Source organism: Polypterus senegalus, chromosome 10 (genome assembly GCF_016835505.1).
Source record: "Polypterus senegalus isolate Bchr_013 chromosome 10, ASM1683550v1, whole genome shotgun sequence".
Lineage (NCBI taxonomy): Eukaryota > Metazoa > Chordata > Cladistia > Polypteriformes > Polypteridae > Polypterus > Polypterus senegalus.
The window spans coordinates 163,773,493-163,801,194 of NC_053163.1; the positions used below are offsets into that span (position 1 = coordinate 163,773,493).

The following is a 27,702-nucleotide window of genomic DNA, read 5'->3' on the forward strand; positions in this document are numbered from 1 at the left end:
GGTGCACATTTTGACGACAACTCAATATTTACACTAGCACTCCCTGTAACAAATGCAGACATGATTTCCTTCAGTCCCGGATGTGTTGAGAGGTTGGCGGCCGCTCTTTCACTACAAAACAAAACCTTCAGTGGTGGTCAGCTGATGCAATTACTTCTTTGTCCACTTAAATTCACCACCCCCTCCCCTTTCACAGCTAGCCCAGTTTAGAAGACACACACAAAAGTGCTACTTACCCAAAGATAAAGGGCAGTCATGCATGGATAACTGTCCACATATAAAGTCTTTCCTAGGAACTTCACTTTTAATTTTTTTCAGATTTGCCTAAAAAAAAAACACCCCACACATATAAATCATGATTCACATATACTTAAACTACAAATGAAACTATCCCACATACTAGGCTCCCATGTTTAACTACAGATTACTGAAGTGTACCGCGGCTCACCTTTAAAATTCCCTAGTGCTTGATGCTTTCTTACTGTTACTGTGCCATTTAGCAAAGTGCAACTCTTTGGCGATTAAAGACTACTGGAGTTGACCCTCAAGGCTTCAGGTAATTGGTCAAGAAGTGTATCAGCTAGGACAACAAAATTGTTTGACAAATTAAAACAAAATACTTTATTTTACTAGAAGTACTGCCAGACAGGCCATGTGTTGCAAGTTGAATGGTCGTGCAAGTAGGAAGTTCACTGTACTGTACAAATGTCAATACATCTATTCCTACTATGTGCTCTGAATCATTCAGTCATCCACACAGTTCCAGACCTGCTCATCTCAGTACTGAGTAGTACGGGCACAGGCCTGGACCCAGTCCATCAATAGTAGGCACAAGCAGTAGGCAGGGCACACTCACAAACTCTGCAAAGAAGTTTAAAGAGGACAGCAATTGGTGACCGTCAGAATGTCTCTTTCTGATCCTTTTCTGCCCTCTAGTGGACTTGAACAGCATTAAAAAAACCTGCCTTAGTTTGCAGATAAACATATTAAAGTAAAACATTCACAAAAAAGTGAAAGCATAAAACGTACTAGAGAGTTGTTAATTACTTAAGCTATTGCTACACATAAGAACTGTAATGTTTAACTGACCCACAGTAAAGGAGACTTACCGCACCTCTATTAACAAGTAACTTTTCTCAGTCATTGATTTCTGCGGCAGAGCCGTGGACGTGTAATAAGTAAACAGGATACTCCTAAGAGAAAATAAACTTCCAGTGGTGTGATGTGGCTGCAGCACTTGGGGATTCCACACTGTAGGCAGCCCAGACATTTTTGGATGTTTGATTCAATCTTGACCTGTATTACACTTAATTGTGGTTAATATGTAATTAGAAAAAGGAGGAAAACAAAACAAAAAAAAAAACTAAGCATTTATGATTGAAAAAACACTTTATTAAAAACTTTGAAAAATAAAATTAAAACCTTTATAAATACTTTACATAAAATATACACGCCTGTAAAATTTGACACACATTTTGTGGGGTTCGCCTCCAATTAGTTTAAAAATCTTAAAACAACTTTACAGGAATAGTTATTTTTTGTATTAACACTGATTTTTGGTCACACCGTCCATAAGGTCCAAATTGCCCAAACACAATGACTGCCAGAAACCAGAAGCAAATCTGGGAGCACCAGGATCAAAGAGGTAAAGTAAACGTATGCCAATGAAGATGCATCACAAATACAATGAAAGGCACTTTCAGCTCCACTCCAAGTATATTTAGACTCGTTAGAAAAGGGCGCAACTGAAGCGGTGGGGAGAACAAACAAACAACAAAAAAATCTAATATTTTTTGAGGAGATGATTGGGTACTCCCAATTATTTCTATGGTCTACCAACTACACCAACAAATTGTTAAATGCAGCACAAAAGAAAAAGGTGTGAAACAGGACGGCAATCACAGCAGAAAAACAAGAAAATACCGACCCACAGAGAGATTGGATAAGCCATTACAAAGAACTAAAAGAAAAGAATCACACAAATCAACACAGACACAGTGGCATAAGGTGATTTATAGGGGACATTTCCTGTGTTTGTGACAGGACAATAAGCAGCAGAGAGTGAGGCAGTTTTCTCTGCATCATATCAATGTATGGCTTACGTTCACAATGATCTACAAGGAAAGGAGGAAGTCAGAAGACTATAAATGACTCCGCTTCATAAAAGGTCCTTACCTGTGACCACAGTACTTGTGCATTAGATCTTAACATGTTTCATGGAAACTGCGGTCAATAAAGGGAAACCACAATGTTTTCAGGGTCTTGACCAGTGTGTGCACATGAATTTGCATGATAAGAACCACCAAATACAATTCATGCACTGACCTGACCCTGCGCCAATCTACAACACACCAGTAGGAAGGTTACTGTTCAGGGTTAAAAACAGAGATGTGTAACCTAATATCAAATCATTTTAAAAATGACCAGACGGTTATCCAATATGGAACAGTAAAGTTACAGAGCATTGTTTCAATATGCCTTGTCCAACATCCTTTAAGCATACAGAGAAAGTGCTTTCAAAGCGCCTCATTTAAGAACAGACAGAAGAGCCATAACAAGCCTATTCATTGTGTAAACATTCATAATCATCATAATTTTATTACTCTAGCAGAGTCAATGCAGAATGGGCACAATTTAAACTTCAGAAGAGCTTGGGTAGTTTTTTAAGCCGGTTTATGTCCAGAATGTTCTCCACAGAGTCGCCTGGCCCTGCACGCCTGTGTATTTCTGGAGAGCCAACTTGCAGCTTCTCGGGGAACAACTGAATCCCGTTTTCTTTTTCAGAATTGGTAGCAACACAAGTCTTGGCTGCTAGGAGTTTCATTATGGGCTTCAGATCTTTAAGCAGCTGCTGAGCCTCGATTTTTGATGTTTCAGGCGGTACAATTTCATTTGTAATGTTTCTCAGTATATTTCCTTCTCCTTCACTGATGCGTCCTGCAGACTCAACCTCTTGTTGCAAGTTCAGAGGTGACCTGCCTAATGCTGGTCCATGGCTCAAGTTAAAGGAAGGTGCAGGAGGAAAAACGGTTTCACTTCTTTTAGCAGAATGGTCCTCTTCCTCATCTTCGCTGCTTTCACCACACTCAATGAGCCCAAACCTTTTCATAAATTTCTTGGTAGCAAGAGACATGTTGCTGGGTGACATGAAGGACAGTCCGACTGAATTTTTCTCTTCAGATTTAGGCTGTAGAATGCTGTAGATTGTCTGCTGGTCATTATTTTTAGGGGTGCCTCTGCTTAAAGACAGCTGTGAGAGTTGGGAATCACTGAGGTACTTCAAGGCAATGGCATTCGCCTCAAGACTTAAGTCAACTGCACTGGATCCACAGCTGCTCATTCCAACATTTGCAAAGGACATGTAGTTCAGCTGAGGGATGACTGCGTCAATATTAATGGAGGCCAGGGTGCTGGGGTTGGGGAGAAGAGGAAGAGAGAAAGTTACATCAGTGCTGCTACCCAGGATTTTGTTTTCCAGTCCCTCTCTTATTTACATCGTTTTCCTTTCCGTATTTCAAAATATGTGTTAGTTACCATTGAATTAAACACTCGTCTTAAAGCTGTTTCAATATCTAAAATTCACTGCCACATTAAAAAACACAGTTTAATTTCAAACTATTTTGCAATATACTACACAGGAAATCAAAGTGAAACGAGATAAGAGCGCTTTGTTCACTTGCAAGCCATCTGTCCTCTAGCACCCCAAAATATTACTGCAGTCTAAATTGCAAGAGTCTCCTAGGTAGGACTTAAACAGGCAAGGGCCATCACCGTCCCAGTGAGCCTCAGTGTCTGCAGGGCTTTGTTCAAATCAGATGGTTAACCTTGTAAAGTAAAGGAGTCATGCATCCCAAAGAGAACAGCCAGCTCGCTAGTGCCTTCTCAAATACACGGACCGCTCAGTGTATAAAGGACTATGGGCAGACAATTTTTCACTTTGTATGAAAACCTCAAATCAGCTTACATCTACAATTTAAACTCATGCTAAATATATCTATTAAGATACAAAGGATGCAACACACCGAGATCTTTCACATTTTCAAATCTGACAGCCCTCCAGTCTCAAACGTTGCTAAGAAAGGCAGTTTTTCCTACATTTGCTTTCTCAATATATAAGAGAAATAATAAATGCACACCAAAAAAAAAAAAAAAAAGATTTTGCAAGAGCAGGTCAACTTACCTGGCACTCTCCACTTTAGCATTTCCCTCCTTCTTGTTTTTCATGTCCAAATCAACGGACACACCCAGTTCTTCTAAATGTTTGGAAATGGCATTCATGACCTTGCGTTTGTCATTCTGGCCTTCCCGGACTTCCGGTTTCTTTTTTGTGCAGCTGCCTCTTCTCTCTTGGGGCTCAGAAGGCAAATCCAGCAATTTGTGGCAAATGGGGGCTGGTGTACAGCTGGTTTCTTCCTCTCTTTTTGAAGAAACATTTAAGTAGTTGTTCACCTGGCCCTGTAATACAAGGGCATTTTTCATGTGCAACTTATTCTGAATATGTAAAATATCTGAAAATACTCATGTTCATATTAGGTGCTTTACACAAAATTTGTGGTAGTATTGCTGGTTTCAGGTCACTTAATTAGGCTCAACACCTGGTAGTCGCACATAAAATGACTGTTTAGTCAGTGACAGCATCATATTTAGTAAGCATTTCTCGTTTAAGTTCTCCCGTGGATAAGTTGAGGCTTGGTTTTACCATGTAATTTCTGGTATTTTACGATATCAGCCATATAAGTCAAATGTGGAAAACTCAAGCTATTGGTAACCACGGAGACACTGCCTTTGTGACCACACGCTAATACCCAAACTATTCCAAAGAGACGTTTGCACTGGTCACCGTCATACACCTTTATCAAAACAGCAACCCTTATCTACGATGGAGCGTTCAATCAGAAGGCAATTTGAAGCTGGTTTTAAATTAAAAGTCGTTGAAGTGGCGAAAGAAATTGGTAATTTGATGTGTCTGAGAAACTGATGTGAGATTGGAGGAGGCAAGAAGATGGTAAAAGAAAAAAAAAATTAAGTGTCATATTTTTGAATGGGAATATAAGTCGGGGTCTGACTTTATGATCGATTTTTCAGGTTTCAAGACCCAACTTATAATATGGTAGGCAGTACCAAAAAAAAAAAAAAAAGAGGTATACATGTGCAGAACTAAGAAGGAGAATGAGCAATGAATAAATATTTAAATAGCTTGGAATTCAACCTACAGCATTAACTGTTGCACAAGTGTAAGGGTATCAGCAGCAGTGACAACACCCAAGCATTTGATCAACCACATGCCAAACTAGGGTGACTGAATCAAACGCAACTTGAACACAGCAACAGATGCCCACAGTGATCATCTAATAGCCGAGTATAGCTGCAGTGCCAAATAAGGCAGGACATAAAGGATAACAACTTGCTTTAACTGAATACAAAAAGGGCTATGGCATCTGATGGGCCAGCACAGACCCCCCAAAAAAAACAAAAAAAAAAACACAACAACAATGTATGGTTGCACTAGTCATGGGAAGAAAATACTAAAAGAAAATCCTACTGATGATGTCTGCTTTCTCATTTCATTTTCAGTATTCTGCACTGAAAAGGTGATGAGCACCAGTCTCCGTTTACAATAATATATATTATATATACATATACAGTGCCATGCCTTAAAAATACCTGTACTAAGCAAGAATTACAATTGTAGAAAGCCATAGAAACAATGCTCATAAAAAGTAAGATATTTAAATCATAGCAGAACTTGCACAATCAGTGGAAAAAAACATTTTATAAATTACCATCTCTGTGCCTTTAAAATACTTAATAATGTAACTGTAGACAAAGACTTAACACTTCATCATGCCGTCATGCTTTTCTTTTAATAATCCAACAACAAAACAATATGGGATGTTCAGAGTTTAAGATAAGGACTTTGGAGGTTTTTTGTTTTTTTTTAGTTATACATTTCTGAAACATGTACTTACTTGCAACTCCCGATAAACATTTTGTTCACTTTTCACCTCCCTGGGTATCAAGCAGCCACCATTTCCATCTTCTTTAAGTGCCATTCTGGCACCCTCTAGTGGAAATGGCTGTAAACACATGCTTCCTCTTTCACGGAGGACTGGACTTTGGTGGACAGCATTTTGGGAACTACGGCCATTCCAAACATGGGCTGTTGAACTGAGCACAAAAGGATAGGTGTTATTTATCAATATATAATAGCGAACAGCAAAATATCCACTAGTTACCACTAGTACCAAAGGTTGGTAATTTGGTAAAGATAAATCAGACTTACATTTGAGAGTCTGAGATGTGGGTACATTCCATAACACTTGGAGAGTCCACTGCCTTCAAAGATGTGGTCATGCTCTCTTCAGTGGTAGCCTTTGCTGTGCTGAAGATATTCATTTCGTCACTGGCATTTTGTACCTCTGCATCTAGGATTTCGGTATTCTGCATTTCCTCTTCAATTGGAGAGTTCCAAAATAGGCTGGCACCTTCAAAATGCAAAACTTGTAAATGAATTAAAAATCACCAAATCCAATCACCTACGGTATAATGCCATTATAAATTTACAAATACCCCCTTATTTGTGCACACTACCTGCTATAAACCTACCTCAAATTAAAACAAAGAATAAAAGATGCTAATGAGGAACAAAAGCAGCACGCAATTTGCACTCGAGTGGAGGTTCCAAAGTAGGAGCGAAAAGTGAGAAAACCAAGTTTTATGAACAAGTTCCAAGAGTTTCAAAACTAGACACTTCAGCAGCAAGTAAAAAATATAAAATTGTAAATAGGTGTTAAAACTGATGTATTCTTATGTGTAAAAAAAAAAATAAAATAAAATGGCAAAAGACAAAATGCTTTCTTTAATAATATCAGATAAGAAAAATGTACAGGTAGTATAATTGTGACACTTGGGTTTGATGTGTCATAATGAACCCTGGCACTAAACTAGTAGTTGAGTCTTCTGACAAAGCATTTGGTTTTTATTACTTCATGTAAATATCCTCACTTTGTGGAGCTGGCGAAGATGGTGTGAATGTTGGGCTATAGCATCAAATACAAAACAATGTAATCAAAAAAGAAAAAAGCCAAAATTCAATGCAGCACAAAACCAACACTGCTTATTCTGTGTATGTGCACTTTCTCGTCCACTCAGGTCTGCTACTGAACAGCTTCTGGTGATGCAGACTCTCTTCATATGTAGCTCCTAGTTGGAACGAACTGCCCACCTTCTCCTGAACTGCTGACTCCCTTAATGTGTTTAAGAAGTGACTGAGCCCTACTGCTCTGTGGATAGAGACCTGGTATGTTTGTTATGCTGTCTTTAGAGCACGTCACTTGTGGTGACCAACTTTTGTACCTTGTCCTGCTACACTAATACAGTTCCATTATAAACAATGATTCTTTCAAAATAAACTGACTGCAGCAAATACCTTAGTGAGAGAAAACTGAATGTTTTATAGGAATGCATTTTGTTTTGTAATGTATTTAGAAATTAGTTTATCACTAAGGTTAGTGGTTTATCCCTAAAGTTTCAAAGTGCTTGAATCTTCTTGGTAATAAAATCTCATCACTTCAGACTCTCATTTTTTACGAAGGTCTGCATACCTGTGCTAACAGCAATGCTAACACAATTTCTCTTCTGGACACTTTGAGTTTCCATGCCAATTTCTGGTGATGAATGGAGAGAAGACAAGCCCTTTGCACTGGAGCCTTCCGAGTTACTTTGAGCCTCAAGTATCTTTCGAATCTGAGGCAAACAGAAGAGAATTATGGAATAAAAGATATCACGTTAATTACAGCTAATTCGTTAAATCATAGTAAACAAATATATAGAAACATTAGCTTATAAAATATCTTACTCAGTGCAAAGCATTAAAGCACAAAGAACATAAACTTACAACTGCGTACTGAAGTGCAGGCCAAAATGTAATTGCTAAACCACAAACCAAATGCTATAGCTAAGTGCTATTGTAGGTTTAGAAGAGAGGCACTGAATAGGCTGCAGTAAATGTGTCTACTAAAACCATAAACTAGTATATACCAAATATTTCCCTCCAAAAATATTCAAATTACTACCTAATAAAATAAGCCGAACACAAAATCAAGGAAAACTGACAAAAGTATTGCTGTAATTGCAAGCAGTGACATAAGCCAATTTTTCTTCTTATTGGGAGATGCTGCTAAAAAAGTGCAAATCTAACCAACAGTCCGTATCTTAAATCGGTTTCTCTTTCTTGGAAACGCCAGAATTGGTTTCATAGGAACAGGAAATGGTCATCACAAAAGCAATATAATACAGTATGCAAGAAAAATGTACATGCAACATATTAACTTTCTCTAGAGCACAATTCTATGTGCACATAACACACACACACACACACACACAAATATACCTGAGCCTGCAGTTCTTTCAGCTGCTTGTCCTGTTCTAGAAGAATCCTGTAGGCATCAGCAGTTAGTGGTACAGTCTTATCTGCTACAAGGTGCGGAGAAACTGGCGGAGATGTGGTATGAATAGAGGAAGGATTCCCACTGCATGGGTGGCTTTTTGGAGTTCCTGTTGGCAAGGCCTCATGGACAGGGGAGAAACTACTTGGGATACTATGAGAAGGAAGTCCCCCATGATTATTTGAATTACAAATAGGGCTGCAATGAAAATTAGGCTGAAAGTTCAGATGCGGGTGCGAGGCTGGAAGATTTCCTTCATGAGCAACTGAATCTGGTTGACAACAGAAAGGACCTGGAGGAACAACATTGGGAGGAGGTTGCCATGAATTTATTGGACAACAAGGAGCACGTGCATGATTTGGGCAAGCATTACACATACTGGCAGGGTGTCCGTGTGGGCTTGGAAATGGAACATGAATGCCAGAGGGGCGAGAGGGAGTTTGAGGCAGACTGCCAAGACCATGTGGAACATTCCTATGAGATGGTCTTGCAGGAGAAGCACGTTTCTCAACACTTGGCCGTCCTTGTCTGGACGAGGGAGGAGGACAACTCTTGCCAGATGTCAAATGCACCTTTACCTGATGAGTGGAGCTATTAGGAGAAGGGCTACTCTGTGGTGTGGATGAGGAAGAAGTGGAGGAGACCGAAGAGGCTGAAGATCCAGAATTCTTTCTTACTACTGGTCCTCCTTTCCTATTTGCTGGCTTGTTTTGAGTTGGGCCTGGTTTTCCTTGATTGGTTTGATTAACAGGAGCCAATGGGCGCCTTATTGGTGGTGGCCCAACACTTGGCCTCCGACCTTCTTGCATTAGTTCTTGCAAGTTTGGCAAATTAGAATTTTTAATTGTTTGCTGAACTCCAGAACTTGGAAAAAAACTTGGAGAGGTTCGTGTAGCCTTTCTTGCTTCTTGAAAACTGCCATCAAAGACAAGTGAAAGCTCTGGCACAGATGGATGGATCAGCTTAAACTGTGAATAAAAAAACCAAACACACACACACATTCAGTTCAAATAAGTTCTATTCATTTAAATAACTACCTAGATCTATAGCTCCCTAAAATGGTTATTTACAAAGACCATCTTATAAAGGCAGCACATCAAATGGAGTTAGAGGACACAGACACGACAGCACTAAAATAAGCTACATTGGGACATCTTTAATTCCCATGTTGTATGGCAGGATGGACAATATTACACTGCAGTGTCTTCCTTGTTCTGCCCTCTCCTTCGCTTAAACCTTGTACATTAAAAATGTGCCAATAAGATTACTGCTCACCCATCACACCCCGTACAGGATTCATTCCAGCTGTTCCCCTCATGTAGAAGATTCAGATCACTTAAACCTAAAACCTCATAATTTGAAAACTTTTTTTTTCCTGGCTGCTGCTTGACTGCTCAATCATTTACATGCCATAAATCATCTGTGGCATATTAGTATGTTCTACATCTTGCGAGATATTTAAAATGCACTGATGAAGTAGGACCTATCCCAGCGACAACGCTTTCACAATAGACGGAGAAGAATTCATTGCATTATATATGTGGACAACCTTACAAATAAATATTAAATACACACATTTTGCTCAAATCTAAATGAAAAAAGCCTCATCTACTTTTGTAACTTATCCTGAAGGTTAGGTTCAAGTCACAAGATAAATTCTTTAAAGAGAGTGTAGCTTATTTCATAGTGTTTGAACTATAGGGTGGTCCAGATCTAATTATGCAATTTTCATTACGCTATAACTTAAGTTTATTACATAGAAAAATCACCCGGAAAAATGCCGGACCATCGAGAAGTGTGCGAACTGACATGAAGAACTGGAATCGTCCCTGCATAAATCAAAGTCTCCCCCAGAGGGGTCTCTTGGTCTGGAATCCCTACAGATTTTATTTTTCTCCAGCCTTTGGAGTTTGTTTTTTTTTGTTTGTTTTTTCTGTCCACCCTGGCCATTGGACCTTACTTATTCTTTGTTAATTAATGTTGACTTATGTTTATTTTTTATTGTGTCTTCTATTTTTCTATTCTTCATTTTGTAAAGCACTTTGAGCTACATTTTTTTGTATGAAAATGTGCTATATAAATAAATGTTGATTGATTGATTGATAGAAAGTCATCCAGACGATCTGGATCTGCATAATTAGATCTGGACCACCCTGCATTTAACAGAACGCAATTCATGATTAACAACAGTTACATGATATTTGATATGAAAACATGTAATATTAATTCTTTAATAACAACGTGGTCAAGAGTTATGCATGCAATACTAAAACACTGACAGAACAGCTCCACCCAAGGGACCTGAATTAGTTGAATCTCCAGTTCAATACAGCATCTGTCTCTCATCAAGACTGCTTGATTTTGAAAGCTTACCAGAGTTTACGAATAACTTTAAATCAAACAAAGTAAATCTAACTTGTAGCCTCAAAAAAGAAAAAAAAAACAAAAAAAACCAAACACAGACACAACACACACTGTACTGTAAATCCATGGATCTCTCTCTCCAGTACAGGCAATATTCTTTCCTACCATCAGTACCTGTAAATCGGTGGTCTCTTACATACAAGATATTTACGGACGGGCTGCATGGTGGCACAGGGAGTAGCGCTGCTGCCTCGCAGTTAGGAGACCCAGGTTCACCCTGTGTGGAGTTTGCATGTTCTCCCCATGTCAGTGTGGGTTTCCTCCGGGTGCTCTGGCTTCCTCCCACAGTCCACAGACATGCAGGTTAGGTGCATTGGCGATCCAAAATTGTGCCTAGTGTGTGCTTGGTGTGTATATATGTGTGTGTGTGCCCTGTGGTGGGCTGGTGCCCGGCCCAGGATTTGTTCCTGCCTTGCGCCCCGTGTTGGCTGGGATTGGCTCCAGCAGACCCCGCCAGTAACCCTGTAGTTAGGATGTAGCGGGTTGGATAACGGATGGATGGATATTTACAGATTATGTAACAGTCACAGAATACTCCCAACAAATTCACACAGCCCCTTTCATCATCGTGGTCCTCCTGTCCAATACATAAATGTGAAGAGTTTACTACTAAAAATAATAAAACTGTCCTTCCAAAATTTCAAAATGAAAGTTATCCCATATTAAAAAACACTATACTTCTTTCTAAAGATTTTCTAGTGACTGCCTTTTCATTTCCAAGCTCTGCTGAAAATCTGACACTTTTGAGATGAATGGAAATGTTGCTGTTAATCAGGTACGTTTCTAACATCCACACAAACACAATTCCAATGTTCAAACTAGGTCTCAAAAGTTCCATCGATTCTTCTGCATTTTAAATCCAGTATTGCAGTAGTTACTGTAGTTATTTCAAAACTGAACCAATCCATTTAACCAGCACTTCACTATGCTATCAGTCGAATCCTGGCCTCTACGTGATGTAGTTTTAATCTTATAGTAAAATCTGATGTGGCATTAAGTACAGCCTGCAAGAATCCTGACATCTCTCAAGCACATTTATCCTGAATTTGTAATACAACTTATAGGCCTGGGTAAAAATATAGATTTTTCCAATTAACCTTTATTTTTTCATTTAAAATGATTTAATATTGATTCAAAAGGCTCAAAATTGATCTTGTGAATCTCTAACCTGCTCAATTACTATATGTCGACTTTTGCTTATCTTCATTTTTGGCATCCAATCTAGTAGACACCGCTAATGCACCTGTTTAAGACTTTCTGCGGAAAAAGCACTTTACTACTTCGAATAAAATGGTGTGTCCTCCTCATCTGAGATCAGCTCCTTCAACACTTAAATCAGATGTGTGGACTTACTTTGGATTCAAACAGTACATTAGTAAAGACCAACTGGACAAAAGCGAAGCCATATGTAAACTGTGCAACTCAGAACGTTAAGTATTTTAATAATACAACAAACTTGAGAAATCATTTATCCCAATGTCACCATAGACAATCTGAGGCAATACCCAAATGAGTACAACCTAAATCTACACTGGAGACAGCGTTTATCTCCACATTTCCATTCAATTCACCTTGTGCCAATAAAAAAAAAACAAAAAAACAAAAACACACCACACCAGAATCTATAGCAGTTTTTATCTGTAAAGACAAGGAGACCCTACATCATTGTTGAAAACGAGGGCTTCCACCAAATGATACAGGTTTTGGAATCTGCAGTATGCTATACCAACCAGAAAGCAAATGAGTGAAGTTATTGTACCCAGGCTTCATGAAGTTCTTAAGCTAAACATCGCCACATCTCTCAGGTCAGCAGAGAGAGTAGCCCCAACTTGTGACCGCTGGACATCCAGGGAAGCAGATTCTTACAGGACAATCACATATCACTACATCAAAAACGCCTGTGCATCTGTGGTGGATGTGTTGCAAATAAAAGTGCCACAGGCCAGTCACGTTGGGAGGAACCTCATGCAATATGCAGAGCTGCTGAAATGGCAGGCTGTTGTAGCAAAAACCTTTCTAGCATTTCTAATGCACTTTCTAAACATGTGACCTCATCAATCACAAGTTTGTGCGTTAGTAAGTACAATAAACATTGCTTTCTATTTAAGCATTGGCTAGCTGTACTGTTACGGTGGGAAAAGTTTTCAATGTGCCTCACCCAGGCAAGCAAGCAAACAATTGTTGGTATTTTCAGAGTAGCCTGTGATATTAAAGTGATAACATGAAGTTCCACCAGCTGTACCAATTTATTGCTAGTTATGACAGTTGGTTCTTCATCTTTAATGTTCCACTCTTCTAACACCACAGTCAACATCTGCAGCATCAGCTCTACATCCTTGTTTGAAAACATGCACTTGTCGTCTGCGGAGGGACTGTGTGGACACATTTTTGAGAAAGACTAATGTGACTGATACACAGGAGCACCTGAAGATGTATAACTTGTAGAATTATACAAAGATAAGCGTCTTCTCAATGTATGTAATTCAAAATTATTTTAAAATGTCCAGCAGGCGAATACATTTGGAAAACAGTTTAGTTGAAGGGTGTCAACTTGGAGATTTGTAAGACATGAATAACATTAATAATTAAGAAATATTTGATTATATCACTCATAAGATGATACAGATGTTTTAAGAAGTAGATGCCATTGCATTGTATTAAAGCAAGAAGCCCCCATAATATTTGTGGTCTCTGATGTGGCAATACATGTTAGTTCAATTACGGTGAATTTTAAATGAATGCAGTGTTGTGAGAAGAAGGAAAAAAAAAAAAAAAAAAAAAGAGCGATGATATTTTGCTCCACATCTTACAAATGCTGATGTTAACTGTTCATTAGTAATGAATTATTGCTTCCTAAATGTAATTCCATGATTATGCATACGTTATAAAGTCACTATGAAGACACCCTTCCAAAAGTGTTACTGAAATTTGTCATATTATTACTTTATCTATAGGCATGACTAAGTAATCACTAAAAAAGCTAGCACTTTAAAATTTAGCGTGCATTCTAATTCAATCAAGACAAAACCAATATCTAATTGGGACATAGTGAATCAAAACTGAATCAGGACATCAGTTCTGATACCCAGCCCTAATAAGTTACATTTCTTTGCAATATGTCAGTATTTTCTACGTAAAAGGACCTTGTGAGCATGATCAATGTGCAAGGAGCAACCACCTTTGACTTTACAAACCACACATACATATGAGGTTTACTAAATCTGGTGGAATACTGGTGAGAAAAATCAGTACCCAGAGAAACTATAAAGGAAAATGAAGAAATTGGTATCAAGAATTAGTGTGAATATTAAGTTTCATTTTACAGCAGTCTGCAAAGATTTCAATACTACAATGCACACATTTAACACTTGTGAAATATTGCAGACTCAAAAGGCCAGACATTGTTCAAAATAAACCAACTTCCAAAGCTGCATTTACAATCAAACACAGCCACTTTCCACACACAAAGCTACAGTTATTCATAAATGACAAAATTGTTCCTTTTTGGCTTCTCACCTGCGGGCCTACAGGATGTGGACTTGGTGAAGGCCTAGGAGAAAAATCCTCATCCTCAACACCTGAATCATGATCGGTCAATGACAGTTTGCTCCTAGGTGAACTTTCCCTAGACCTAGAGCAAGTAGAAAGAAACACATGAAGCCTAATGCAATGAAAACCCTACATATTTTTTTTCTGAACACAACAAAGCAACCTAAAATATACAAATATAATGATCTCTTGAACTGCAGATCACTTATTAAATGTATTACATTTATTTCAAGTAGAACACTTCCATTTTTTTTCTCTATATTTTAGCATAATCATAATTCTTGTTCGTGGCTCTATCAATACTAAACAAGGGGACAAAGGCAATAAAATCTCCCAATATGATGTGCAATTATTTCTGCCATTTATTGCAGCTTGTCACCTGGCTTGGATTTGGGGCTACTAGATTATTTGATCACAGAGAGATTGTGCAATGCTGCTCCTTAACCTATTCCATTTGAGACTGGCTAGCTAGTTAGATGCTCTTCAAAACACAGGAAATTCTACCACAAATAGTGTGGAGGCAATTTACACATTTACTCCATATAGTTTCTCACACACACACATCACTTAGCTTTGCACAGCTTCCCAGACCACTTAAAATACCACAACATTCATCTGATATTTTTATCTACCTCTTCTGTCTTTCAGTTTGTCTTACTGTATGTCTTGAAGAAGCTTCTATCTATTTTGCAAAATAAATACAAGACTATGTAACATTACTAGTCTGCAGTGACTCAAATCTGATTTTTGTTGTCTTAATGTGACACAAATATGTTTTCAGGGTTGTGAAAACACAGAAAAGTGATCTTTTTAAATTAGAGTTGAGTCACTGCAATATCTGGTCTTAAATCTGTTATGTCCTGTCAGGACAGTGCAGACTAAGATGGTTGATTTAGTTAAGTTTGGATTCCACCAAATAAAATGAAATATTGCATTTCCTTTTGGTCCTCTGGAGAAAGCAGATTGGACATACAATGTGGGCTGCTTTTAAGCATATGCTCTCTGCAAATATCTATTACTAGGCATTTCCCCTCATTAAATCATCGAGGGGATCTTACCATGTCGGGGGCAGCCGAGTTGACACCTGCTTAAAAAAGTCAGTCTCCTGGTTTTGGTCTTCTGCACTTAGTTCAAACTGCACAGGACGGTCCGATGGCGCCACGTTCTTGAAAAACAAGCACAACAAGGATATGTTGTTTAATTGGACTTTTCAAATAAACAGTGAGGAGGGATATCTATGATATGACTAAATGATTTTAGTACATAAAATGTATGTTTTATCAGGTGCTTCAGATTTTAGTAAGGCAGGAATTTCTTCTTATTTCTTAAAAAGGGCATTATATTTTAATAACAGTACAGCCACAAATTACTTTTCAAACAACATGCAAGTGTCCTGCCTATGCAGCCATATATAATGCCAACAGTGTAATTTGTGCAAAAGTATTCATTAATTAGGTAAAATCGTTTAAATTTTGACCTACCTTAAACAAGTTAATGTACTCTGTACTTGTCAGCAACTGGAATCCAAGTTTCTGCTGACCACTACAAAGATGACACTCATAAAACTCTGGATCCTTATGGGAAAGTGAATACAGGACTACCAGAAAATTCCCATTTTCAGAAAGAACCCTGCACAGAAAAACAGCAATGCTTATAATCATTCTGCAAATGCTCTCTCATTTTATTTACACATATACTATACAGCCACATATACATACATATACACATACTGTATATGAAAAAAAAAGTGACACAACATCAGTTTTTAGTTCAGACCATTCCACGTTTGCAAACAACCACCAAGGGTACACAAATACAGCCACAACAGGCAAGACATGACTACAAGAACGCAGTACGTTTCATGTTATATGGTCATTACTGTACCCCAAGAACATTTAGTACATAACAACTAGCTACTAACTATAACTGGACATAAAAGAAATACTGAATGCCAAAAGAGTCTCCATAGTGTGCATTGCAATTCTAAAATAGTCTTTGAAAGACAATGTGCCACTGGAATTACCACTCTCCAAATATAAATTCATTTGTGTGAGAGACTATCAAGTAAGAGGTTTCAGAATATTTGCAAGGAGGACAACTAGAGAATATTGTTTGAAATGTTTGCTGCATAATCATATTTGCAGTACCCATTTGTATGCAACTCAAGTTTACAAGACAACACAAACATATAGTACTATATAAATAAAACATTTACCTGTCTTGAATAGAGGCGCTATACAGGTATCGAAGACACAAAGCCCAAACGTGAGGGCTATTAATGTGGGTAATGCCACTTAACCATCTGCAAAAAATCAACAAGGCAGAAGTAGAAGAGAGAAACCAAAATATTAAAAATAGTAAACAGTTCAAGATTTTGTTTATTTACACCTACATTTTATTGAAATTAAATGATCATGTTACACTAGGCACAACATCCATTCAAAAATACAATCAAAATTTCCAAAAAGAGGGTTAAGATATATTAAATTGTAATTACTTAAAACCCCATTACTACCCTGTTTAGGGAGCTATGTGAACAAAACCACCATTATAAAATGGTGGCCCCCCACATATATAAATAACAAAAAGAAATGGCCCAGTAGGTATATTTTAGAACATCAACAAATTCTTGTCAAATTTCTGGAAAAGCCCCACACAATTCCTCAGTAATAAAAATTGATTTTTTCCTAGTTTTCGATGATATGTCACGTTCCCATTTAATTGTGGAGGGTAGTTTAGGATTTTTCTGCAATGAAACATCTGACAAATAAATTACTAAACATTTTCCTAAAAGCAGGAGGACACACTGCATTATACTTACATTCCAACCAGAGGCAACGTGTAAGCCTTAGGATCGGACTCTAGAATAAGCAGCAGTTGACGAGTTTGGTCCATTGTAAGAAAGCTAGAAGGGGAAAAATGTTGTACAAATTTTTAATTTCTTCTGTACCAAATTGACCAGTGCTTTAGCAATGGCAATAAACAAACAAAATTACATTTTCCTTACAAAACGTTAATTCTAAAGAAATTGATTATCAATATAAATTTCACCACCTAGGTCTATCATGAACAGCCCTATTGTATTCAAAAGAAAATATAATTGTGATGAAGTCTTCAAAGAGATAGTGCTACTCTATAAATGCACCAAATGCAATGTAAAGTCTAATTACCACTAGACAAGACCAAGCGTTTCAACGCCAACTCCATTTTAGCAATTGAAAAGCATTTTCCACAGTAAAAACATCAGGCTCAGGCAGTAGCTGAAAGGGCATCACACAGTATTCAAAAAGATGGAAATGCAATCCAATATATTCTTTATATAGTGCACTTCATTGAAAAGTTACATTCTAAAGAGATTCAATGTACATATACATGGACCTTCTGCACAACTTGCAGGATTCCCATCTATTACCAATGACTGACACGTGTAAATGTGGTCAACAAGGGAGCATACTATAGTAAAAGAGATGAGCATTAGTACCAATAAAATCACGCACCACGTAATTGTAAATGTATCTGACCAACACACTACTCAGCTACCTAATACAACACTTATTGGTGCACGGCAGAAGGGAGACGGAACCACAGATGCAGACATTTATTCAATCTCACCTTCTGTGAAAGAGGCAGAGGCTTGTCCATCCACCGCCTAAACCCTGACCAACCCCAAAAAAAAGGCCAACGGGCTCCCTTTTAACCTACAGTGGCTATTGTGATTCAAAGCCATGAACGTGACCCATGTTGGATGATAATGAAGTAATAAAAAGAAAATGTGGCGTGTGTGTCTGCTGAACTGGTCTATGCCATACTGGCAGGGAAAACACCATAAATACTTGGGAGTTTTAGAATCCAAAGATGAATGGATTTTGTTCTTAGACTACCCAGCATGAGCTTATACAATAAGAATGCCCAGGAGAGAATGGGCAGCAAGTTGGCGTAGCCCCACAGATTTGTGGTTGTGTTATACCTAACCATCCTTAAAGCTTTGGTAATATACAAATTAATTCAATACGCTACTGTATTGATTTCTCCCACTACACCTCTATCATCTAGAAAATAGTAACAAGCAATCCTGTACATAACCACTCAAACGTATACAGCACCAACTAAAAAAAAAAAAAAAAAAGTCACGAATAAACCTAGCACATGAATTCTTGGGATGTTGGAGGAAAACCAGAGTATCTAAAGAAAACCACACAAGCGCAGGGAAAATATTCAAAATCCATATCAAGAGTGATGAAGCCAGGATTAGAACTTAGTCATTGAGCTAACCACTGTTAAACATTTTATAATATAGGGTTAGCATGGTTGATTTGTTAAAGTCTGATATCAAAATTTGAAAAGATTATTGTGAATCGTTCGAAAAGTGCTAGACATCCAAGGACTGGCGTGAACAAAATATTTTACAACATCTGGTCCATTGGTCATCAACTTAAAATGTTATAAATGAATTGCTTACAGCTTGGCATATCCCATTTCAAGACAATAAAAAGCAATCAATCAATCTTATTCAATGGTAACTGAAACACATTTTCACATAGTAGTACACATCTGTGTAAAGAAATAAAACAAAGTAGATACACCGGTGCACTAAAATTCTTTGACATAAGAGGACAAGACAAACCCACTTACCCGTATTTGCATGTGCCCTGAACATGAGCAATGTTCACTGGTCTGCTTAAATTCCGTGCCAGTGCTGTAGGAATAATTGATATAGGTCGAACTGGAGTAACATCAAAAGTGTTGGCAACTGTCACAGCTCTCCAGTGAAGGCTGAAATTTATGTTATCCATGTTCTCAGTCCAGCACAGACGAGACCTCATAGCAAGAAGCCTTGTAGGGCTTAAGGTTTCTCTGCTACAGCAATGTTGTTGGAGCATCTAGTCAAGAAACAAAAAGATAATCAACTGAAGAGAATGCGTCTATTAAACAGTATCAGTGCTGCCAGCACTGTTAAACAGAACTGTCACTCTTGGGGGCAGGGACCAAAACAGTGCTGTCCCTTTTAATGGAAATCAAAACAGGCCTCAGCAAACCAAATCACATTTTTCAATTTCCATTTAACATGAGCAGAACCAACAAAAATATTTCCAAATGGTTAGCTAAGGCACTCAAGAGGTTACTTGGCACACTGCCCAATCAGAAAGAAAAAAAAAAATAGCATTTTCTTTTTTTTTCTTTGGAGCACACAATATCAGTCTTCTCATCTGAGGCTGTCATCAGTTTAGTTGGCAGAGTTTTACTTTCCCAGCATAATTATTTCTGCATGTCACAGAACCACTTGGACCATCTGCTACCAACAGATTGGTGTAACAATCACACAAATAAAAACTCTGGATATCATTCTTTTGGCAAACACACACAGCATAGCTCAAATCCCAGAACTAAAATGACTTCTGGTAAGTAGAAGGAAAAAAAACTGACAAAAAAAGTAAATAAAATATGAAGTGATTGATACATTTGTTTTGTTTTCCATTTTCACTTGTAAGTTTCACCACAGAACTAGTCACAAGCCATGCATTTGGAATGACTATATTCAAAAGATCAATACAGTAAACAAAACTAGAAGTACAGAAGATCCACAATGCTGGGCTGCGATTCATTCTATTAACACAGATCCTATTTGCATCAATGTCTCCTGTGCTGGGAGAAAGATTTCATCCTAAATATTAAACTGTTCATGACACTGCATTTCCCAATTTTATAAATGTGGTGCTCGATATATTAGTTGCACATATTTCATGACTAAGTCTGAAAATGTTATTACACCTCTAATTCCCCAGAAGATGAAACTGCTTTCAAAGCCTAACAGTGAATTAGTGGTGGGAGCTGAACTAGCAATCTTGTGGTTTAAAATTTCTAATTGTTCATCACTAAGCTAATGTAGTTGTAATTAGATCTCCTGTTTGATTAGGATGCATTCCACACACCATTTCTTTGGATGCTTTTTCTTTAATGTTTCCACCATATTCCTAGAACTTAAGGACATTGAGTATTTACCTTTGGCAAATGAACTTAAGGCAGGTGATCCACTCATTCTCTATACAGGTAAACACCATCAAAAATGTATGTACCATGTTAAGATAATTTGTTGGAAAAAAAAATTTTAACCTTTCAGTTCAGATAGATGAAAGTGAACTTTATTTATCCTCATGGAGAAATATGGCTTCTTATAGAAGCTCAAAATAGATTTATGATATATATATATATATATGAATGTCAAACAAGGAGGAAAACTTGGCAGTTATTGTCACAGTAAGGCATTATGCAGGCACATTGCTGTTGGTATAAAGCAGCCTTGGTAATGTTTTTGACACACTTCTGCCGAGTGAAAATGTTGGCTGAAAGCACTCAATGTGTCAGAGATAAAATTAAAATTCTCCTGTTATTTCCTTTTCTTTAAATTTACATAGTATGCGGTTAGACATTGAAATTTTCAATCATTTTAAATAGTGGTGTAGATGACAAAAAAATCCTAACTGCAAGTTCAAGACATTAAAGAGCAAATTAGGGCTAAGCATTTCTTTAAGGCATAGTAAATATTGCTAAAAAGAATGATAATGCTTTAATTTTTACCTTGAAGGCAATGTTGAAATCTTCCTCAGAATGAACAATGACCCCTTCGTCAGCAGGGCTTTGCGAAACAACAGTGCAGGGAACAATAAAGTCTTCAGGTAACATGGCAGTAGGCACCTTAACTGGTGAGCCTGCGGTCTCACGGCCTGGGTCAAAGCGGTCCAGCATCAAGGTGACTCCTTCCTCATCTGAAAATAAATATACTTGTACTGTAGTCTGACCATTCTCTCTCATACAAATTAAATTTAATATGTAAAAACACACCATAAGTGACAATAAAGTGTTAGCAGGATTGGACCAGAATTAACAGAAGACATTCCCTATTTTTTTTTTTTCTGTCCTCTTGGCCATTCAACCTTACCTTTTTCTTTGTTACATACTGTATAACATTATTACCTAATCATGTTTATGTTTTAACTTCCTTTTATTTCATTTTGTAAAACACTTTGAGCTACAGTACATTGCTTGTATGAAAACATCCTATACAAGTAAATGTGGTTGTTTTTGTTAATGTAAATAAAGAAAGACTTTTCTATAACTCAATGTGAAAAGTGCATGAACTAAAACAATCACTCCTATAACAACTCCAACAACATGACAGCACCTTTACAGAATGTTGTACAATAGAATAAATATGATAACAACATTTACTGTTTCTCCTAAAGTTCACACCTTACAAACCAAACACTGACAGAGACCAATGCAAAATAAACTATATTATACATTACTTTAATAACATATTAAAATCAACTAGTAAATGCCAATAATAATACACATTACAGATTTTAAAAATCTGCAGTAAAATCCAACACTTTAAAAGGAGCTTTATACCGTAGCAAACATGAAAGCTTCAGAAACAGAGGCATACACCATAAGGACAGACGTAACAAAGAGACTCACCATCATCAACTGCTACAGTTCCCAGGAGGAAACAGTGAAAGTAATTTTTGTTGCTTTGCTTGGCATTACGATGGGCCAGCCGTAATGTTTTCTCTGCTACAAGCAGTTTGGGATTTCTTTGAAGGGAAAGAATTGAAAAATAAAATTCATAGATTATTCTCTTAGGGCTTACAGTGCACAAAAATTAAGACCTCTTCTATAGGCTTAACGAGAGGATGCAGAAACATTAAAGGCAATAAGAAAAAACCATCACTGAACAATTACAGTGTGTTTACAGTTCTGGCACATTTTTAGGAATCCTCTCTTCCAAATAAAAATTTTGGAGATTTCCAAGATGAAACTGTGCCCTCAGTGAATGGCTGCCGCAAAACATACAGCTAACCTCAAACTGCATAGCAACAAAAATGATTCAGAAGCTGTGCAAAATTGATCAATGAAGGTTAAAGTTAGGGATTGTCAAATTTGAGGAAGGGCCAATCTGGATGCAGATTTCTGATGGAAAACAAAATTCAGTAAGCATCCTGAATAATATGTAAATGACCTCTCCATAGTTTTAAACTTTCCATTTAGCTGTTTAGGCATTCAAAGTATTATTTGAAAAATTATAGAAATTTAATTCCACTAAAAACTAAATGCTAATCATTAGAAAGTATGAATATTAGAATTTAAGAACTTACGGTAACCAAGTACATATAGTACAGCTACATTAGGCTACATTCTGATTATATTGTTAGTTGTATACTGCCATGTCTGACCAGAGTGTAAAAAAAAAAAAATTAAAAATACAAAAAATTTTAGAAATTTGCTCAACAGATAAAAATTGCAAAAATAGTATGGTGGACAAACTAATTATAGCAAGTGAGGTTTACCAGTTGGAAAATAGGGAATGCGTCCAATGCCAAGTGAAAGCAAAATATAATGAATATGACTGGTGACAGACAAATATCACTCAAAAGCGACTCAGAATGACTGGATGTTCACTGCAATATGCAGCATAAGCAATCCCTCTTGATAATAAATTTGAATTGCTGGGGGGGCATTGCACATTTGCATATAATTAGCATAACACTGAAAGAAAGAGAATTCACATATCTCAGTCGAGACTTGCAGCTGGAAAGTTGGCCATCAGAGGCTCAAATATTAGCACATCTCTAGTGGACACAATGAAGTTATCATTACATGTAACTTTAGAAGAAAAGGAATGCTTGGATTGGTTTTAGCTTTTTAATTAATAAATACAAGTTAACTTTAAAATGTATGTAAAGTGCTCTGACATATCAGTTCTGCTGAAATATGTGTAAATGTATTACAGATGAAGACTTTTGAAAGCTCTGAGCAAATTTAATTGAACAATGGGCTTGTATTTGTCATCCAGCTTCCTTACTAACCTGTAATATGAAAGGTGCAGGGTAATGGCTTCACCAACTGGCATTGCATCCCAAAGAGCAATTCTTGTTTTGGGAAAGCTTATAGGAGTGACCATTTGTTCTGGAGGCCTAGGAAAGCAAGCAGTGAAGGAAATGGTGTCAGCACAGTATCAAAGTTAAAGAATTAAAGATTTGCATCCAAAAATAAAGTAAAAACTCTTTGGACTTACTGTGCCAAATATTAGCAAGTTTAAAAATAACACGTTTTGCAATTCTTAGATATTAGTAGATATGGGAGAAAAAAAAAATTCACCCTTTTATTTACTGATCTTCAGAAGAGGAAGGAAGACCACTAGGGTTGAATACTCTAAAAATCAGTGCTTACTCATAAATTCAGTTATTCAGAGACTATTGTAGGGACCAAGTGTAATGTTTCCTTCTTTGAGACCAGAAAGCCCACAGGAAAAAAAAAAAAAATGCAGTGGTGGGGAAAAATATATTTTATTCATGGAGATACACTTAGCTTAATTTTTTAAAGAGGAGCTTGCTATAAGTTTTCTTAATTATATACCTTGAAAGTATTGTTTTTTCTGGTGGGAATCCGACTTCCATCATATGGGGCAAAGTATTCCTTAGGTTAATCTGTATACTCATTTCCTAATAAGACAAAACAAATATACCAATACAAATAAATCATTAACATTTGCCTTGAAGACACCCCAGAAAACAGACACATTCCAGACAGAACATTATTAAATACTGAAATGAAGTAGAGGGGAAATAGTCATGTCAAAGGTCTCTTGTCTAACATAGAATCACTCGGCTTGGTTCAGGAGAGCCGAAGGAAAAAGCATTTTTATTCCAGGCAGTGTTTGCTAATTGAACTTCTTATTCACTGGTTTGTGCTCCTCGGATTGAGGTCCCCTAATGACGATACTGTGAGGTTCATTTTTTTTAGATAGATAATGAAAATCAGCACATCCCTTGTTTTTTGAGGAGTTGTTGTAAAAAGTGTTGAATGTAGATGAGTGAAAGTATCCGACCAATCAAACATGCAAAAGTGGCTGACAGATGAGAGAAACACACATTCCTGGTAAGACATAAACGGACGGTTCGGAGTAAATGAAGGACTGCTTCAAAATGACTTGCAGGAGAGGGAGTGCAGGGGTAGAAGAACACCAACAACAGAAACAGATTGTCAATAGGATTTTAAACCAAATGTTGCTATAAATATTTAATGTTGTTATATTGGACTCTGAAGAATAAGAGAGAAAAGTGGCGGTTTGGTGAACATCTCACATAATAGTTTAGTGAGAACGGGTATCCAGTGCCAATAACAGAATAAAGTCATGAGGGACAGTCACAGAAGTTGAGCAAGTACAGACAAAAATTAGATCTGTGGAGATAGCAAGACTGGAATTTTATCATAGGTGGCAAGATACAATCGGTTTAACCTTCCCAATGGCACCCTTATTGAACAAGGTCTTTGCCAACATACTGACAGAGTTTACACAAACACCTCTGAAATGTGTTTAGAAACGGAAAAGCAAAAACTAGCAATAAAACTTGTACTCATCCCTGCTTGCTAATGACCGCATCCTCACAGAATTTTGAGAAGCACTGCGTCTACAGACCTAGTAATTAGTACCCATAGTTTTTCTGGGGGGGAAAAAAAAAGCGTGATGCCAACTGGAGCTAATAGAAATACAGTAATGTTCTTCTGTAGGAGCGTAGTATTGGAAACAATCTATATTTCACACTCGTTGATGAAGCCAAAATATGACTTTTTTCCCACATTGCAATGTATATTTAATGTTTACATCATATAAGTTTATAGTAACCATAAATACACTTAAAGCAGCTTCTTTCTCATTTTCAGTAGTACAAATGCTGTATACTGGCAACCTGCCCAGAGCACCCTCAATTAGTTTAAACAGCCCGGGAAGTCAGAATCACTTTTATTAGCCAGTGCTTAACAAAAAGAAAGTTAAACCTGGCATCTTTGGCTCTGCTTATAATACAACATCATGTACAAAAAACAAATAATACAAAAGTTAAACATATGAAGAGTTGCAGAATAGTGTAGTTATAAAGGAGGGTGTGTGTGCGCATGCATTGTATTTGCAAACAACTTCAAGGAATTTATGAAAGAATACATTAAAAAGCAAAAACAACAGGCAAATTACTTTTTAGGGGGTCCATTACTTTTAATTGAAGGATAATGCCATATCAGTACAAGCTTTTTAAGTGGTGATTCTTTTGGGAACATCAGAATGAAAATATCAATTACAAAGTTTAGCAAAAACAATAAAATGTTACTATTAAGACTAATTAATATCTGAAAAAGTGTTGAACCTTTCTTTTAAAAAAATTGAGGAAAATGTATTGATGAGTGTTAAGTTACAGTTCTTAAAACCATTGTCATTATTGTATTCATAAGAACGACAGACGGTCCAATGCGTTCATGATCATTCATAAAGAAAGAGAGGGTAATCGTGCAGTACCCTACTCTGTCTGTACAGTATTCACAGGATTTCTGATCACTTGTGTAAAATCTTTTTTTTTTTTTCTGTGATGAAGCCTAAATCTCAGAAAAGAGAAGGAATTACCTTGCATAACTAACTTTCCATTTAGAGTTGTGGCATAATACTGACTATTGTACCTTAGGGGAAATAATCAAATGCGCTTGTAGGTGCTTGTATAACTTTTTTTAATATACAAGAGTAAAACCTCTCATCTCCAGTACAACTGGATCATTCATCCATCCATCCACCCATTTTCCAAAGCCTCTTTACCCTAAGTAAGGATGTCGGGGAGATGGTGCCGACCCCAACATGCACAGGGCGCAGGGTAGGAATAAACCCTGCATCATATTTAAATAATTATGGTTTGAGGTCTAGAAAACGTACTCTTGATTGAAATGACAGAAAGAGTAATACTGCGAAATCCACATACAATAAGTTGGCGGCTCCCACTGGTGACAGATGTAGCCAAACGACTGCACGTCTTTATTCAGTTCCAAGCCTTTTTTATTTTTATTTTTTTTAACAAGGTTTCAGCCCTGCCTTTAACTTCTCCTCCTACTAGCCTTTCTCACAGATTCTGCAGTAAGACTTTTTTACGAAATACATGAAAAAATCTTTTTTTGTGACAGCTTTGAGTCAACAGGCTTTGTAAATCTTTTGATTCACTACTTTGTGTGGTCTTCTTTGATTTTACAACAAATCCAACAGTTACAATTTAACGAACATGTGCCAGCTGCAAGTGACAACACGCACACACATTCAGTGTCACTTACACATGTCGCGAGTACTTCGAAACAATCACTGCAGTTCAAAAATAAACGGGGCAGCAAAATCAGAATGGATGAATTCAGTACTCTACATAATGCAGAAGGGACGACCGACGCCGACAGTCGCAGGGATTTCTCCGCAGCAGTTAAGAAGAAATGACTGCCGAATTCGGCGTGAAATGAACACTCCAGCTCGTCTGGTTGGTGCCAGAAGGAACACGCACACAGAAAGTGAAGCGTATCGCTTGAGAATTATTATTTTAAACGAAAGACTCCTGCTCCTTACTGTCAGCCTTATTTTAAAGAGACGTTTAGAACACCCAAATGCGCCGATACATACTGAATTCAGTTATTACATTTTAAAGTCCTAAAGGAGCATACATTAAAAGCCAATAATAAACATAGTTAGGTCGTTCATTACCTGAAGTGATGTGGCCTCCGGCCCGCTGGCTGCTCCTCAGTCACCCCGAGTCTCTTGTGAAGCGCCGCGTTCTCAATGCAACAGGCTATGCTTCTTACACAAACAAAAGGCACATGATTTTTTTCCGTTCTCGGTGACAGTTTCAGGCGGTGGCAAAGGCGGCAGGGCAGTAACTATTAGCGGGTCTTTTAATTATTCCATCACATGGGTGAACACCTTAGCTACGCCCGTAACCAGGACAGGGCCTACAAACTACAAGTCCAAAGTAAATACTGGCGCCATTCATCGGCGTCAATGGCGCGGGGTTGGGCCAATCAACTGTGACCTGACTTACAGTCCTGACCAATCACAACCTCCGTATAACCCGCTCAGCCCGCCCGCGCTTTTCAAAACAGATGAGCCGCTAACTGTCGACACTTGGGTGGCCGCGCATGCGCAGCGTGTGGTCAATTGTAAACATCAGTCGCATCCTAAAGGGGTGGCAACGATGAAGGCGCTGAACAAAGCATTCCAATTAGCAAAAAAAAAAAACAAACCAAACAAAAACATCCAACTGTTGGACGTGAGGAAAGACGGCGCGCTTGACAGTTTCCGTAGAAACGTTCAGTAAGAAACAGTACATCAAATCTTTTGCCCACATCGGTAAATCGTTAGGGTCGCGTTGTGGGCGGGGTCGTGGCAAGCAGGGTACTTAGCGGGTCCTCGGGCGGCTCTGAGGTTTATGCT

At 37.6% G+C, this 27,702-nt stretch overlaps 1 protein-coding gene across 1 annotated transcript; it reads right to left on the reverse strand.

The window, feature by feature from the left end:
• Window positions 1-1,402: 1,402 nt before the first annotated feature.
• On the reverse strand, window positions 1,403-27,293 carry stil (STIL centriolar assembly protein). Its single transcript, XM_039767246.1, has 17 exons — window positions 26,977-27,293; window positions 23,835-23,920; window positions 23,285-23,392; window positions 21,897-22,012; window positions 20,997-21,184; window positions 19,053-19,300; window positions 17,242-17,325; window positions 16,636-16,722; window positions 15,902-16,049; window positions 15,479-15,585; window positions 14,388-14,502; window positions 8,393-9,415; window positions 7,605-7,746; window positions 6,284-6,485; window positions 5,970-6,168; window positions 4,181-4,455; window positions 1,403-3,410 (listed from the first exon to the last, which is right to left on the reverse strand). The coding sequence occupies exons 2-17, from the start codon at window positions 23,915-23,917 to the stop codon at window positions 2,642-2,644; spliced, it is 3,894 nt and encodes a 1,297-aa protein (XP_039623180.1). The 5' UTR covers window positions 23,918-23,920; window positions 26,977-27,293; the 3' UTR covers window positions 1,403-2,641.
• Window positions 27,294-27,702: the final 409 nt, after the last annotated feature.

Bases quoted from the DNA above. Each gene is read 5' to 3' on its own strand.
- stil (XM_039767246.1), bottom strand. From the start codon at position 23,917: ATGAGTATACAGATTAACCTAAGGAATACTTTGCCCCATATGATGGAA. The intron at 21,185-21,896 runs GTGAGTCTCTTT...ATTTATTTTCAG, and splicing joins AACTGTAGCAGTTGATGATG to ATGAGGAAGGAGTCACCTTG. The intron at 6,169-6,283 runs GTAAGTCTGATT...TTTTGTGCTCAG, and splicing joins CACATCTCAGACTCTCAAAT to TTCAACAGCCCATGTTTGGA.